This window comes from Moschus berezovskii, chromosome 24 (genome assembly GCF_049115385.1).
Source record: "Moschus berezovskii isolate FMDL1 chromosome 24, NW_MosBer_1.0, whole genome shotgun sequence".
Classification (NCBI taxonomy): domain Eukaryota; kingdom Metazoa; phylum Chordata; class Mammalia; order Artiodactyla; family Moschidae; genus Moschus; species Moschus berezovskii.
In genome coordinates this window covers 5113152-5129440 of record NC_142483.1, presented here as the reverse complement: position 1 = coordinate 5129440, position 16289 = coordinate 5113152, and the positions used below count along the sequence as shown (strand labels likewise).

Below are 16289 nucleotides of genomic sequence, written 5' to 3'. Positions count from 1 at the left end.
CCACAAGACAAATGCTGGCGAATAATGTAAGCATTTGACATAAGAAGTAAATAAACAAAACCATCCATCACCAGCTCACCCAAGCCCACAGCCTCAGGGACACACACACACGGGACTGCAGTCAGGGGTGAGTGTTTGGAGACTCACAGAATAACCTATTTGTGGTTCTCGTTTTTCACTATGGGCCTTTAAAAATGACTTCAAGTCATCCAAGGATGGCGAGTGTCAGTAATAATGACTATTCGTGTAACAACAGTGAACAGTTGACAGAGTGCCCTGCACACATGAACGTTAACAGATCTGCCTTGATCCACAGCCTCAACTCGCTGCCCTGCAAACAAGATCCTCAAATGACCAGACGGAAACCCAACCCCGAGGGACCTGCCCCGCGTGCGGACAGGACAGGTGCGAGCCCCTGGAGGTGGGCTCCTCATCTTCATCCAAACCTCAGCTTCCTTCCGGGGCCAGGGGGAGGGGTCTGTTTGTGGAGTTATTGAATGAGAGCCCCACGCCCTGAGGCCACTACAGGAGCCTCCTCTCCAGTGGATCCCCGGGCTCTCGATCCACTTGCAGAGGAGGGCCTCCTCTCCCTCCCCGTGGAGGGAAGTGGTCACATAGCTGAGGTCAGAGCCTCCAGACTTCAGTTGTGGCCAAGTGCTTTTATTTGTCTTGTAATTTTCTTTAAGAATACACGCTAAACCGAAAACATACACTATCCCCCCCCAGCATTTTGGAGGCGATCCTAGCGGCCGAACTTGAATGGAAAGGGCAAGCACCCCGTCTTCCCCAGATCTGCGGGCTGCAGCCGGTCACGTGACAGCTGGCCTGAAACACGTCAGCGTCACCTGAAACCCGCCTGCCTCCACTGCAGGAAGGCAGCTCCTGCAACGACTCCCCATGTGCCTTCACCCTTCGGGCTCGAGAGTGCCTGCGCGCGTGTTGGCGGCGGCGGCAGGGCCGCCGCCCCTTTAAGAGCCCCGGCCCCTCGCAGAAGAAACCGGACGCTGCGGTGGTGGGGATGTAACTCTGGGACGAGGGGCCGCCTGGCGAGGCCAGAGGGATGAGCAGGAGGAGGGAGCAGAGGCAGGGCCGCCTCGCCCGGCCTCGCTGCCTTCGGCGTTTAAATTAATTACAGCTGAAAATACAGGGTTGCCATCTGGTTTGCAAAAGCAAGGATAAGGGAATAAAATGAAAGGGCTTTTTTGGTACTAACCTCACTTTAATCATTGCCAAAGAGCATGAAGACAGCCCAGCGTCCTCCCACAAGAAAGCCGTGGGCCTCCCAAACTTGGCAGGCGGTCCGCGCAGGCCGGGCTGGGCGGGAGGCCCGTCAGAATAAAAGTCCCCGCGCTGAGTGTGTGTGTGGTGGGGGGGCGGCTGCGGGGCCCGGGGCTCCTGGGCGCTGTCTGCACGGAGGGTGTCCTGCCAGAAGGTGACCCGCATCCTCACTGCCCCGATCCGAGAAGAGAGCTCGGTCGTCAGGATGACAGCATGCCACTTCCTCCTCCTCTGTCTCCTCGGTCTTCCAGAACAGCAGCCTTTTAAAAACGTCTCTAAAAAGGAGGCTGAATGGAACCTAGGAGAGGCTGCTGGGGGGCTGGTGCTCAGAGGAGCAGCATGGCCCGCAAGGGCCCCTCTGAGCAGGAAGGTCAGAATGCCCCCTGTTCCCTGCGCTGGGGTCTGTAGGAACGGACTTCCTCCTGCAGAATCCGGTCTGGGGTGGCTGCACAGGTCTGCAGCGCCCTCACCCACACCCCGCGTCACTGACCACCCGCCCCCCCCCACACACACATACACCGCCAGCCTCAATCCCCTTGCCAGGCCAGCCCAGGCCTTCACCCGCCCCCCCAACCTGAGTTCTTTCCGCCCCAGGTGAGTTTTACAGACAAAACCAAGGCATGCCTGGGTCCAGCTTCCAGAAAGTACAGCCCACGGCGGCACCGTGGTGTTTATGGGAATAAACGCTGATCAACCCGTTATGGCCTTTTATAAACCAGAGATCACAGCGGTCACATGATGTGATGATGTGTAGACGGCATTTGTGTTCCGGGGAAAAACGCATCTTCGACCCGCAAATGATGTGAAAGCGGTCTTCCAAATCCGGCCCCGACAGAATCACTGTCTATAGCAACAGTGTCCATAACATTACAGATCGCAGGAGTGTGAACTTTCGAGTAAACGGTACCTCTGTCAAACCACAGGAAACATCTGGTAGAACGGTTAAATAAAAACAGAATTTAAATGTCTGACTTAGGAGTGTGCTCACGGTACCAATGAGAGACCATTACCACAAACGCCGAAAGCCCGCTGCCCACTTGCAGCGCTCAGCACTCACTGTCCTTGAGTGGGGGGTGGACAGGCAGACAATCCGGAACCCTGGCCAGGATCCTGTTTCCTCCGGGGGGGTGGCGGTACCACGCTGCCACCCCTGAAATGTCCTCAGGCCCAAAGCAGACTCCTCCACACATTCCCACAGCCCCCCCACGCCACCAGCAAAGCAGGCGCCCAGAAAGTGCTGGGCGAGGAAACAAATGAGATGTCCCACGACACGTGCCTCTTGGTGCCACCACTAACATGGAGCAAGCACATGCAGTTATCCCCACCAGCAACACACAGCCCAGACGCATGTTACCAGGCGCTTGCTGAAGCATTCTGGTCCCTTCTCAAATACTTTAGAAGGCTTTTCCATTAAAAAAAAAAAAAGATTCAATGACTTGACCACTTCTCAATTTTAAAAAATCTGGATTCCACACAGTAAAGTTGAAAAGCAAATTTAACTTAGGAAAATGGTTATTTTCCTAACTCATTTGATGGAGGGTCCCTAATATGAAGTTGTAACATCGCCAACAGAAAGATGAACATGCTACTTAAAAAAAAATAAGACAGAAGTCACAAAAGAAATCCAAATGGCCAATAAAAATATGAAAAGATTAGTCAAGTTTCCTTGTAGCAGAAAGAAAGAAAGAAAGAAAAAGGAAAGTTAGAACAATGATTCTCCCATGAAACCTGGAAAAATGAACAGTTAACGGAAGGTCACCTCTGGGATGCTGTGGGTGATGGACACACGCAAACAGCTGCCCGTGGGAATGTCAGTCAGGTCACACAGAATCAGAAATGGGCGCCATCCAACCGAGAAACTCCACTTCGAGAGACAAGGGCCGTGTGAGACGTGAGCAAGAATGCAAGCACAGAGACAGCTACCGAAGGACCACAAACAATCGTGCGGCCCTGTAAACAACCCCAGGGCCTGCGTTTGCTCACGCTGGTTTTGGGCACAGGCAGCCTCAAACAAGGCGAGCTGAGGCTCAGTCGGGAATCCACTGGAAGGACATTGCTATATTTAGGAGGCAGGTAACCAGTGCTCAGTAAGAGCAGAGGAGGGAGCCCTGGGACTGGGGGCAACGGGAGGAGGAAGGCGCCCAGCAGAGCAAGAGGCCCGCCTGGGGACACCCGCCACTCCCCCAGCCCCCCAGCTCCGAGTTCAGATGAGAGAACCCACAGTCACCAGCCTCGGTCCCACATCCTCGCCCGTCTCCATCACAGCACCACCACGGAGTCGACATCGGGGCTCAGACACTCGAGAAATTAGACATCCAATGGGCTTCCCAGGTGGCAGCAGTAGTAAAGAACCCGCCTGCCGACACCAGAGACGCTGCATTGAGATCTAAGATCTTGGATTCGATCCCTGGGCCGGGAAGACCCCCTGGAGAAGGGAATGGCAACCCACTCCAGGACTCTTGCCTGGAGAATCCCATGGACAGAGGAGCCTGGCGGGCACAGTCCATGCGGTCGCAGAGTCTGATACGACTGCAGCGACTTAGCAGGAGCACTGTGCTGAAAAGTCAAAGACCGACCCCTCCCTCCAGCTTCCCTGCTCCCCGAAATGCTACAAGTTCCCACAGTCAATAGAGGTCACCTGAACTTTGAATGAGTTATTTCTAAGAGACTGAGGGTCTCACAGGAAAGTGGCCTATTAAGAGTTCTGCACGTTTAGGGAGGAGAGGGCGAGGGCAATGACCCCCTCTGCTGTGAACAAGGGAAGGTGCTGGGTTGGTGGGTTTTTTTAATTCTTTTTTTTTTTTTTTTTAAAGTAACAGTGTTGGAATTGTTGGCTACGAATAGAAACGAGCCTTTGGGCAGCAACAAAAGTGCGGGAAAAGGGGACGACAGAGGATGAGATGGTTGGATGGTATCACCGACTCGATGGACATGAGTTTGAGTAAACTCCGGGAGTTGGTGATGGACAGGGAGGCCTGGCGTGCTGTGATTCACGGGGCCACAAAGAGTCAGACATGACTGAGCATCAGCGTCCTGTTCCAATTGCTTCGCCTTCTCCTCCAACTTGACTTTCCCTTCCCCATCATTTCTGAACTCATGCTCCCCACCAACCCCTCCTGTGTAACAGCCACTCGCATCCTGAAACATGGTTCATTTATCATGTAGGACGTCATCTCTCCCAGTGTGGACAGACAGGCTCCCTGCTGTCCAGCTGGTTCCAAAGGGTGACCTCCCAAGGAGAGACACCCAGGGTTGTCCCTCCCCGGGTCCCCGCTTCCCTCGCCCCCCAACGCCACAACCATCCACCCTGCAACATAGGGAAAGCTATCCTCGATCAAAGATCACTGGAAAGCACAACAACAAAACGCTATCTAACTGCACCCTGAATTGAAAAGAAAACACCTACGCAGGCATTGCTGAAGGCAAACACACGTAGGATGCTAGATGCATCACTGCCTACGGCGCACACCAGAGAGCGCAAACCGGGCAGCAGAATGTTCGCAACTAGTGAAGACACATGTGTTTTCACAGTACTGGCTGTCTTCTGTCTGTGGACCCCAGCTCTTCCCAAAGTCGGTGGGAGGGGCGCTGGAAGGACAGCAGGTCACACGACCACCAGATTTGGTGGCGTGCTTAGAATGATCAAAGTCACAGTGCAGGCGGCCAGGGGTGTGAGGGGAGCCTGGGAGACGGTGGCGAGGGCCACGCCACAAATGCTAAGAGGCCCCGGGCAGTGACAGTGCTGGCTTTAAGACAGATGTTTCGAGGTGGGAGGGCCACCAAGGCTGCCCACCGTGAGTCTGGGGAGGTCTCTTCCCACACCATGTGGAGCTGGCACAAAGGCATGTAATAGCGGGAGTTTGGGTATCTTCCTAATATAAATGGTCCAGGAGACTGATTCAGGTATCTTCTTAATACAACCATGGTCAAGGAGACTTGTGAGGACTGACAGTCCGAGGAAGCCATCTAAGGAGAATAATTCAGGGCAAGGGAAGTTAGGACAAATCACTGGAGTCCCTGCAGGTCACCCTGAAGAGCTTGGGCTTTATCTCACTGTCAAAAAGGAGCTAGAGCCACTGCTCACCCATGAGCACAGCCACGCCCTCCATGGAGGCGCTCAAGGCACACGGCTGATCATGGAGCCACATGGCCATCACCGCTTTCACCAACGTCTCTACTGCCAAGGTCACTCCTGTGTCACGGAGAAGAGAGAGCCTCCGTGTTAGTCCCCTGACATAACCTGCTCTGGGGCTAAAACACCCAACATTGATGTTCAGTTGCTCAGTCATGTCTGATCCTGCGATCCCGTGAACTGTAGCCTGCCAGGCTCCTCTGTCCACAGGATTCTCCAGGCAAGAATACTGGAGTGGGTCGCCATTTCCTTCTCTGGGCTATCTTCCCGACCCAGGGATCAAACCTGTGTCTCCAGCATTGGCAGGCGGGTTCTTTACCACTGATCCCGGGGAGCCCAATACCCAAAGTGGTCTCCCACAAATAAACACCGCAGTTCTATTGTAAGATAGCTGAAAAACATTTTAGCTTTGAGACCCTTTTAGGTAGATCTGATAAAACTCCAGAAGGAGTCAACACTTGGGCAGAGGTTTGCTTGCTTTTCTGCTGTAGACAGAACTAACTCTCTCCACTGAGAAGGATCTGGCCATCCCTCTGACCTGCAAGAGGCCCCCACCTGAACTGGATCTCTCTCTTCCATACATCTCACCTGATGCCCACACTGGGATCCAAGCAAGGTGCATGGGCAGAAACAGAAACAGGAGCAGGGGGGATTCATTCACACAGTGAACTCCGGAGGCTTCTTACTCGCAGTCAACAACTGGGGTAAGACCATCTGATCCAAAACCTGCATCGCAAGCAGAGGCAGTGATCCAGATTACATGAAGTGTGCGTGTGCCCAGATAATAGGGTCCTGCACGTTTCTGCTTGTGGGGGGTGGGGACTGGGGGGAGACAGCGGGGAGGAGGGGTAAGGAAGGTAGGGGAAGCAGAGAGTGGGAGTCTGTCCCGGGGGATGGGGGGGTATCCCTGAACTAAACATCGAGGGTCCACAGGAAAAAAACGCAGGCACAGGAAGAGGTGCCACTCAGGGCTTATTATGTGTTTGGAAGTGATTTTCACCATCCCTTCCAAAGGGAAGGGTGTCTACAGTGCACTCAGAGGGACACGTTGCACGTGAACACTTCCTTAGCACCTGGAAGGCCGGGGGCACCATGCTGGGTGTGGGTGGGACAGACCTGGGTCAGGAGCGGCAAAGCGTCGTTCTGTACACAGAAGCGTCCGTATACAGAAGCATCATTCTGTACATGCAGCAGGAACCCCCCTTTGCCGAGAGGAGGAGGCAAGAACAGGGACCAAGGACGGGGGTGGGCGCGCCTCGGCAGCGGGTCAAAAGCTCCTGCAGGCGGGGGTCTGCGCAGAGTTCCCTGGGGCTGCCTAGGGAACCCGGCAGCGTTCCGAGCAGAGAGGAAAGCTCCAGAAACCTTCCTGTGCACCAAGGTGCCAAGACCAGTAAGGAGGGCGCTGCTGTGGGAATGGGGGTCTAAGCCACGGCGGCGGCCAGGAGCCTCCCGGAGGACATCCAGGGCGACCAGATTTCACCAGGGACAGCGATGATCACACGGGGGAGAGCAGACGGAAGAGACGCGGCGACTCCAGGGCAAGTGGAAACACCCGCCATGGAGACGGGAGCAGGCCTGGGTAAGCGCCGGCGGAGACAGGAGCCTCTAAGGTCGACGCCAGTGGGGCAGCTCTTAGATGAGGGGTGCGGGGGGACACACACAGTGTCAGGGAGGCACACGGCTCCATGGGCACGGAGGTTGAGCCCCGGCCGGGCATAAAGGCCTGGGAACCCTCCGCCTCTAGTGGGCGTTCATGCCGGGAGCTGGCCCGTGTGTTCCACCCAGGGCTCCGTGCAGTGAGATGGATGGGGCCCAGAAGGCACGGTGACGATGAGCCTGAGAGCGCCTCGGTGCAGGAGCGAGAACCAGGAGGGGGCCCTGTGAGAGCGAGGAAGCCGGGCGAGGAGTCGCAAGGTCCCCCCAGGCCTGGGGTCGTGAGGGCACCAGGGAGGGACGGATGGAAGTTTCAGGACCACTGACACTCGGGATCACAGCCCTGGACCGGGGCGCGGATGCGGAAGGGGAGACGCTCTGTTCCCTGGAAACAGCTCAGAGTGAAGAAGCCAGTGTCGGGAAGGCAGGGAGAAGGGGCTGGGCTCTCCCCATCTCTCCAGCTTCAGTGAGTCTCCCAGAAAGACCCAGCGTGGAAGCTGGCACCCAGCAACCCCAAGTCAAGGGATCGCGTCGTCACCAGCCTAAGCCCTGGGGCACCTGAGACTTGCATGTGAGCACGTTTGTAGTGTCACTTCGAGACCAGATAAGATGCCCACGTGCTCTGGCAAGCATGCTCCCTAGACTATTGCTGACAGGGCTCATGACAGAGGACTAGAGGGTCCCACGGCGAGTCACGCTGGGGATTCCCTGCACCCCAGACTCTCAGAGCCAGCCTCACACCCACCACGCAGGCAGACCCTGGAGCCCGGGTCGGGCGCTTCCCAAACTCTGGCCGGGGAACACTCTCCATCCTTTGAGCACTAAGGCGAGATGGTCCTCGATGGGCAACGAGATGGTCCTCGATGGGCAACGGTGCTCCGAGTCCCCGAGGATACAACTCCTGATGAGACAGAAAAGCCCAAACCCTCCCTGTACAGGCTTAATCACAGGGACAGGCTGCGGGAGCAGAGAGGGTGGAGGGTGAGTGCCCGGACACACTAGGAGCTGATCTGCCGCCTGCCCGATCCGATCCATCTAGTCATTGCATTCTTGGGTCTTGTCGAGGGAAGGAAGGTGGGAGGTAGAGAAGTCAGAGGAGAGAGTGCAGGCGAGCGAACTCTGCTTCCTGCAGGCCTCCAGTGCGGCCACAGAGACGCGGGTCCAAAATCTGGATCTGCTGGTTGGCAGGGTTCCGACCTACGTCCGTAACCCACCCCTTGCCTGCAACACAGAGCTCTTTAATCATGCTTTGGAGACAATCTAGGGAGAAATTTCAAGAGAGAGAGACAGAGGAGTGGAAAGACAAGACGGGGTGGAGGGAGAGGCGGACAGCATGCACGCCTGAACCCAAAGCTTTAGCAGTGCTAGGGGACTGAGCACTGCCGTTTATGAAACAAAACCTACCCCACACGCAGAACTCAGGGCTTGGACACTGCCTCGCCAAGTTCCAGCAGCAGGGGCGCAGCAGACAATGGGTTTACAGGCGAGACCCTAAGGGAGAGTCCAAGAACCACCCTGACTCTGACGCGAGGCCACTTCTGAGCAGTCCTCCTCCTGGCCCTCAGGAAGACCCGCTGAAGTGCCCGGCCCTGACCTGAGGACAGGCTGACTCTGTGTCCTCAGAGCAGCAAGGCTGGTGGTCCGACTGTGTGGACACAGGGCTGCCGCTGGTGTCCCCAGTTCAGAGGCTTCATCATGCAAAAGCGCCCGGAAAACCCGGAGAGTCAGGGCAGGAGGGGGAACAGTCAGGGCAGGAGGGGGAACAGTCAGGGCAGGAGGGGGAACAGTCAGGGCAGGAGAGGGAACAGTCAGGGCTGGAGGGGGAACCAAACCCTGAGCGGTTTTGTTTCAACTTCTCAACAGACGCCTCGGACTTAATCCATCCACCTAAAAACACTCCCCCACCCCCCATTTTAGCCAGTGGTCTTTAAACAGTGTCTTTACACATGCTAATGAGGCTTCCCCAACAGGCCGCAAAGGTTCTATAACGCCTCTCCAGGAAAGCAGTCCTTTCTCAAGGTTCTCGGCCCAACATTCACAAGCTCTGTGAAACAGAGGCGCCCAGAGGTCCCCGGAACAGACGAGAAGGGACCCGTGACGATAGCGCTTGGTTCTGCTGCCCTGACTGTTGGCACGCTTGGCATTTCTTCACCCTGCGTGTCATCCGGCCAGAAGAAACCCAGCACAGGGCGGCCGTTGGCCTGCCCAGCTCTCAGCAAAGACTCTTAAGGCAGAAACACTGCCTGCTGGGAAAAGGCTGATGTCAGCTCTTAAGAGCATGGCTCCCCGGCTCGGATAAGGAGGTCTTTGTTTTCGGCTGAACTGTGAAAATGAGAAAATGCCTCCAGCCTGACAAACAAGAAACCCACACAACACAGGTCAGGCCCGTGACCTTTCTTTAAAGGTACCACACTTCATTAGCAAAACACTCGCAGGCAGCACACAGCTGTGCCTTTAAGGTCCTGTAGAGCTGCGGGAAAACCACCTTTGCTTCCACCCCAGGCAGGCAGCAAACCCCACCCCACCCGCAGGGCAGGGCCAAGTCAGCCCCACGAGAAGCACTTCTCAGGCTCCACCTCCCTGAACCGAAGCATTCATTACAAATCCAGGCTCCCTTCTCCTGTTCCTTTCAAAATGAATACACAAACTTGCTAGATGCTAAGGAGGATTTCAGAGTTAGTTATCTAGGATAACTGAAACTAAAGGCCATAAAATATCCTCTTAAACCCCAGAACACTTGTGGGAAGACACGCACGCCTGTGTGTCGAAAGTGGAGCAGAAGATAGAATCTGGGGGCTAAAACTTCCCAAGTTCAGATGATGCCAAGAAGGATGTGGGAGACAAAGAGAGAACGCACATAGTTTGAGGGATTCTATTTCAAGAATTCTTGATTTATGGAATCTGGAGAGGGGAGAGAAAAAGTGTCTTCGTGTATTTAAAGCAAATTATAAAATGCCCTGGCCTGAATGTTTCAGGCTAAGGCTGGAAAGATCCCCTGGAGAAGGGAAAGGCTATCCACTCCAGCATTTTGGCCTGGAGAATTCCATGACTGCATAGTCCATGGGATCGCAAAGAGTAGGACATGACTGAGTGACTTTCACTTACTATTGGTCTGACAATAGCAGGTAAGGGCTTCCCTGGTAGCTCAGCTAGTAAAGAATCCGCCTGCAATGCAGCAGATCCAGTTCAATTCCTGGGTTGGGAAGATCCACTGGAGAAGGGATAGGCTACCCACTCCAGTATTCTTGGGCTTCCCTTGTGGCTCAGCTGATAAAGAATCCACCTGCAATGTGGGAGACCTGGGTTCAATCCCTGCGTTGGGAAGATTCCCTGGAGAAGGGAAAGGCTACCCACTCCAGTATTCTGGCCTGGAGAATCCCAAGGACAGAGGAGCCTGGCGGGCTACAGTCCACTGAGTCACAAAGAGTCAGACATGCCTGAGCGACTGCGCACATAGAGAGACCTTAAACAAGACCACGAGTCCAAGAGCCCTTTCCTGAGCATGAAGGAAGAAACCCTTCTCGGCTCGCGTGGGGCTCTCACCTGTACAGAGACCCTGCTCTGTTCGGCCTCTTCAGGGGGAGGGTGAGCAGCAGCACCCCTGAAGGAAGCCTCGCCATGCAGGGCAGATGGACCCGCCTCGCTCTCTTACTGATGAGCCATTCCCTGCCGAGGTCCCTGCACCCCACCACTGCTGCCCTGGCGCCTACTCTCCGCCTGCCATTGTCCGGAATCCTTCCCTTGGGTTGAGAAGGTGCACACAGCAGATCATCCCAAACCACAAGGCGTTAAGGTCCTATATCAAACGATTCACAGCTGCTGGACACGTGTGCCTTTCAGTATGGCTCTAAGATGGTTCCCAAGAGTGCTGGCTGCAGGAACAGCCAGCCTGGGTTTTGATTCCTGACCGTTACCAACCAGCTAGCCTCATGACCTCGAGCAAGTTACAACCTCTCAGTTTTACCACCTGCAAACGAGGGACAATCACAGCGTCTCAGGGCTGAGATGACGCGCGGAGTGATCACGCCCACGGACCGGTCACCACTGTGCTTTAGTACACAATCAGGCTTGACAGTCACCCTCATGACGGAGCCCCAAAACAAAGGCTCACGCGATTCTCTGGATGCTGGGAACCCTGATCTACACCACTCTCAGGAATGAAAACTCTGACCCTCTCCAAGGCTTATGTAGACGTGGACACAGCAATAACACGCTCTGCCTATAAACACGTATTACTGTTTACGTAATAAATACATATGCCTGCTTACCTTTAAAACCCAGATGCTAGTATGTCAAGGTACACAATAGCCCCAACTTTTCAATTTCCTCTAGGTCTAGTTGTTTTTAATTACACTATAGTTGATTTTGGGCTCTCCTCATAGCTCAGTTGATAAAGAATCGGCCCGCAATGCAGGAGATCCCAGTTCAATCCCCAGGTTGGGAAGATTCCCCTGGAGAAGGAAATGGCAACCCACTCCAGTATTCTTCTCTGGACAGAGGAGCCTGGAGGGCTATAGTCCACGGTGGTCGCAAAGAGTCGGACACAGCTGAGCGACCAACACACACATACATACTGTTCTCGACAGTGGCTGCAGCAGTTTCCATTCCCTCCAGGTCTAGTTTTAAATTGAAATGAGGAATTGCTTCCTCTACTTTCATGAAGTTTGTGGAATGAACAGTCCCTTGGTAGGGTGTCCATACACATCCCCACTAAAGGTGCTAAAGAGATACAAGAAATGGAGACTCAGAGGAAGTGTAGTGACGCTGCCAAGGAATATGGAGATTCTGGACAGACTGGAAGCTCCTGAACACCCGAGGTGCCATCCATGCCATCAGCCCTCCTGCGGGGGAAATGCTCATTTTAGGCAGTCATCAATCAGTGAGGCTTCTTTGTTTTAGCAGAGCTGCTATTATTACATGCCCAGAGCTTGATTTCAAAGGGCTTCCTGCAACTTGCCCGTCACTCTGTAGGAGTTACTGGTTTTGAGTCTGGTTTTCCCCTCTTTTTCTGTTCATTCCTATGGGGTCAGGAGGGAAGTGACTAAGGCCAAGGGAGGGAAAAAAAAAAGAATAAGCAAGGGAGAAGGAAGAGCAGAGAAGGGAGGAGAGCAGGCAGCAGAGAACCCTATCCTGGAGAACACACTCAAGGACACACGGGATCGGCTCCTTCAGACTCAAGGGACACCTCGAAGGCACAGCCGCGGCAGAGAGACAGCCTCGGGGGCCACGGGTCACCCCGGGCAGGAGCTCAGAGGAGCAGCACCAGCCAGCGGGGCCGGGGTCCCTTGCGGGGCCCTGCCTCCTTCCGCGTGAACTGTTAACACGGGCTGGGCGTGCGCACCAGTCACGGCACCAGGCCAGTGACTGTGGCTCTGACCTCAGCGGGTGCTCAGGGCTTTGGCCCCGTTCCGAGGCCAGGGTGACTACTCTGCATGTGGACACACCACTGATCAAAAAGAGCTCCTCCTCCCACTGGGGTATGAGCTCAGGACGCACAGTCTCTGGACAGGGGTCTCATTTTCAGTTCAACTCAGAGATGATTTAGCACCTGTCACAGGCCACACACGAGAAGGCTCAGGTGTCTCCCTAACGATGTGATGTCCGTCCTTCAGCGGCACGTCACCCTGTCCCAGGTGAGGCGCAGGTGTGGCACGAGGGCGTGATGATTGGTTCCAGTGTCGTGCACAGCAGGACCAATCCCAGCTCTGTCACTGTGGACACGTTATTTTCTCAGTTCCAGCTTCTGACACACACACACCCCATCTTACAGGGACACCTTGACTGTGAGGGTTAAATGAGATAGCACAGAAAGTGTCTGGCAGAGGGAGGGTCAGAAAAGAGGAAGCACTCAGCATATCCATTCCCTTCCTCTCACAGGTAACCCCCATCACTCACACACAGGTGAAAACGGAGTAGACTGTACTCTTCAGCACACAGCTCTCACCAGGCTCTATCAGCCAAGCGGCCTACACTAAGTCTCAAAACCAGTATAAATTTAGCATGCATCAACTGTTAAGCCCTCAAGACTTTTAAACTGTACTACAAATACACAAGATGTCACAGATGAACAACATTATCCACTGCAACAGTATTATTATATAAAATTATCTAAACATTTGAATAAAGGGGATTGGCTGGACCAGCCTTGGCGCGTGCATGCAGTGGAGTACCATGCAGTGGTAAACAAAAACGGGAACTGGCGTGAAGAGGTTTCCATGATGCATCATGGACTGAAAACATCTGAGCTCAAGGGAGTCTGTAAAATATAACACTGTGTATGTAAGAAAGAAAGGGACTGAGAAAATATTCATATACCTGCTTATTTTTTCACACACAGACACACACACACACACACACACACAGCAGTCACCTTCAGGGGGAGGGAACAAAAGGGGTGAAAGACACAGGGAAGGGAATAATACTTCTCTAGTACTTTTCAGTATGGTTTTGACTTTTAGTTCTTTCAGTCTTACTGAGATATAATTGACATCACTGTGAAAGTTCAAGCTATACAGCAGAATGACTTACATATGTGGTGATATGATTACACAGTCTTGGCTTCTAGAAGCATGTTAATATTTTACATGTTCAAAAAGCGAAATCAACAGGATAGAAAAATCTCCAATTGAGTGCCAACAGATGAAGAGATTTTAATGAACACAACACTGATAGGGGTGGGAAAGTAACTTTGAAGTTGGTGTTAATACTTCAAAGAGGCCACTATTACATAGCATGGTCAGTTCAGTCGCTCAGTCCTGTCTGGCTCTTTGCGACCCCATGGACGGCAGTACGCCAGGCTTCCCTGTCCATCACCAACTCCCAGAGCTTGCTCAAACTCATGTTCATCGAGTCGGTGATGCCATCCAACCATCTCAGCCTCTGTCATCCCCGTCTCCTCCTGCCTTCAATCTTTCCCAGCATCAGGGTCTTTTCTAACGAGTCGGTTCTTTATATCGGGTAGCCAAAGTACTGGAGTTTCAGCGTCAGCATCAATCCTTCCAATAAATATTCATGACTGATTTGCTTTAGGATGGACTGGTTGGATCTCCTTGCAGTTCAAGGGACTCTCAAGAGTCTTCTCCAACTCCACAGTTCGGCGCTCAGCTTTCTTCACAGTCCAACTCTCACATCCATACTTGACCACTGGAAAAACCACAGCTTTGACTAAACGGACTTTTGTTGGCAAAGTAACGTCTCTGCTTTTTAATATGCTGTCTAGGTTGGTCATAGCTTTTCTTCCAAGGAGCAAGCGTCTTTTAATATCATGGCTGCAGTCACCATCTGCAGCGATTCTGGAGCCCAAGAAAATAGAGTCTCCCATTGTTTCCCCATCTATTTGCCATCAGTGATGGGACCAGATGCCATGATCTTCGTTTTTTGAATGTTGAGCTTCAAGCCAACTTTTTCACTCTCCTCTTTCACTTTCATCAAGAGGCCTTTAGTTCCTCTTCACTTTCTGCCATAAGGGTGGTGTCATCTGCATATCTGAGGTTATTGGTATTTTTCCCATCAATCTTGATTCCAGCTTAAGCTTCATCCAGCCCAGCATTTCGTATGATGTACTCTGCATGTAAGTTAAATAAGCAGGGTGACAATAAGCAGCCTTGACATACTCCTTTTCCTATTTGGAACCAGTCTGTTGTTCCTTGTCCAGTTCCAACTGTTGTTTCTTGACCTGCATACAGATTTCTCAAGAGGCAGGTCAGGTGGTCTGGTATTCCCATCTCTTTCAGAATTTTCCAGTTTATTGTGATCCACACAGTCAAAGGCTTTGGCGTAGTCAATAAAGCAGAAATAGATGTTTTCTGAAACTCTCTTGCTTTCTCCATGATCCAACGATGCTGGCAATTTGATCTCTGGTTCCTCTGCCTTTTCTAAATCCAGCTTGAATATCTGGAAGTTCACAGTTCACATACTGTTGAAGCCTGGTTTGGAGAATTTTGAGCACTACTTCGCTAGCATGTGAGATGAGTGCAATTGTGCAGCAGTATGAACATTCTTTGGCATTGCCTTTCTTTGCAAGTAGAATGAAAACTGACCTTTTCCAGTCCTGTGGCTACTGAGTTTTCCAAATTTGCTGGCATATGGAGTGCAGCACTTTCACAGCATCATTTTTTAGGATTTGAAATAGCTCAACTGGTATTCCATCACCTCCAGGAGCTCTGTTCACAGTGATGTTTCCTAAGCCCCACTTGACTTCACATTTCAGCATGTCTGATCACACCATCATGGTTATCGGGGTCATGAAGATCTTTTTTGTATAGTTCTATACAAGAAGAGTTCCTCAGCACAGGGTGCGGAAAAAAATCTACAGATCTTAAACTCTTTTTAGCAGGTTTGTTTTTCAGAATGGTAAGGGTACAACAATTCTGCCACTCTGACGTGTACTGCAGGATGGAACACTAAGGAGTTGATGTTGGAATCATGGAGATATGAAGATGCACTGAGATGGATGAGGAAGAGCTCAGTGGAACTGGATTAGAATTGCAGTATTAAAGTGAACCCATGACTCCCTAGCTCCTTCCACTGAGTTTAGAAACCAAGCTTTCTGTGATGGCAGAAATGTTCTGTGTGTGTGCCATCCAATGTGGTAGCCATGAGCCACATGTGGCTACAGAGCTGGAAATGGGGCTAGTATGAGTAAGGAACTGAGTTTTCAACTTTATTTAAAGTGAAATGTGAACTGCCACAAGCAATCACGTCTATCATTAATACACAAGACGGGGAGGCAGTGACACCGCAGTAACACTCAGCACCCCGATCTTGGCTTCTAAAGACTACTCCCCACTGAACGGAATCAGACTGCCCCCCCACCCCACCCCCAGCCCCGAGAAATGACTGATTCAATGGCTGGTGCAGGAAGTTTAGAAGATGAGCATGTGGTCTGCCAGACAGCAAGAAAGGGCTTCGAGGAGGGGGAGGGGTTCATCTAAGGAGGACACATGAGTCAGTTGAAGGGGCTCTTTTCTGCCAAAATCAGGGACAGTTACAACTCACCTAATGAAAGAGGAGCCTTGGAGTCCATACGAACGACAGACAGGTGTCAGGAGAGCTTCTCCACATCGGCTCACGCTTGAAAACCAGGGTCACAGATGAAATGACTTGCGAAATTTGTTCCCGTGAGACAAATCCCACCATAACCCTTGTCTCATACCTTAATCCACTTTCTTTCTAAGTGGCAGACAGAGTACTTTTCAATTCCCAAACAAGACAGACATTCATGTTC

The 16289-nt window shown here is 52.6% G+C and overlaps 1 protein-coding gene across 6 annotated transcripts in view; it reads right to left on the bottom strand.

Annotated features, from left to right (window-relative positions):
* VGLL4 (vestigial like family member 4) overlaps positions 1-16289 on the bottom strand; it is a 154884-nt gene that overhangs the window by 15969 nt on the left and 122626 nt on the right. Inside the window, exon 1 of one of the 6 annotated variants that reach the window (XM_088831929.1) lies at positions 1214-1749. The exons of the other annotated variants lie outside the window; for them this stretch is intronic. Coding sequence (XP_088688055.1) covers positions 1214-1443 — 230 coding nt within the window. The 5' untranslated portion in view covers positions 1444-1749. Of the gene's footprint in view, positions 1-1213; positions 1750-16289 lie in introns of those variants that run through there. 6 annotated transcript variants of the gene reach the window in all.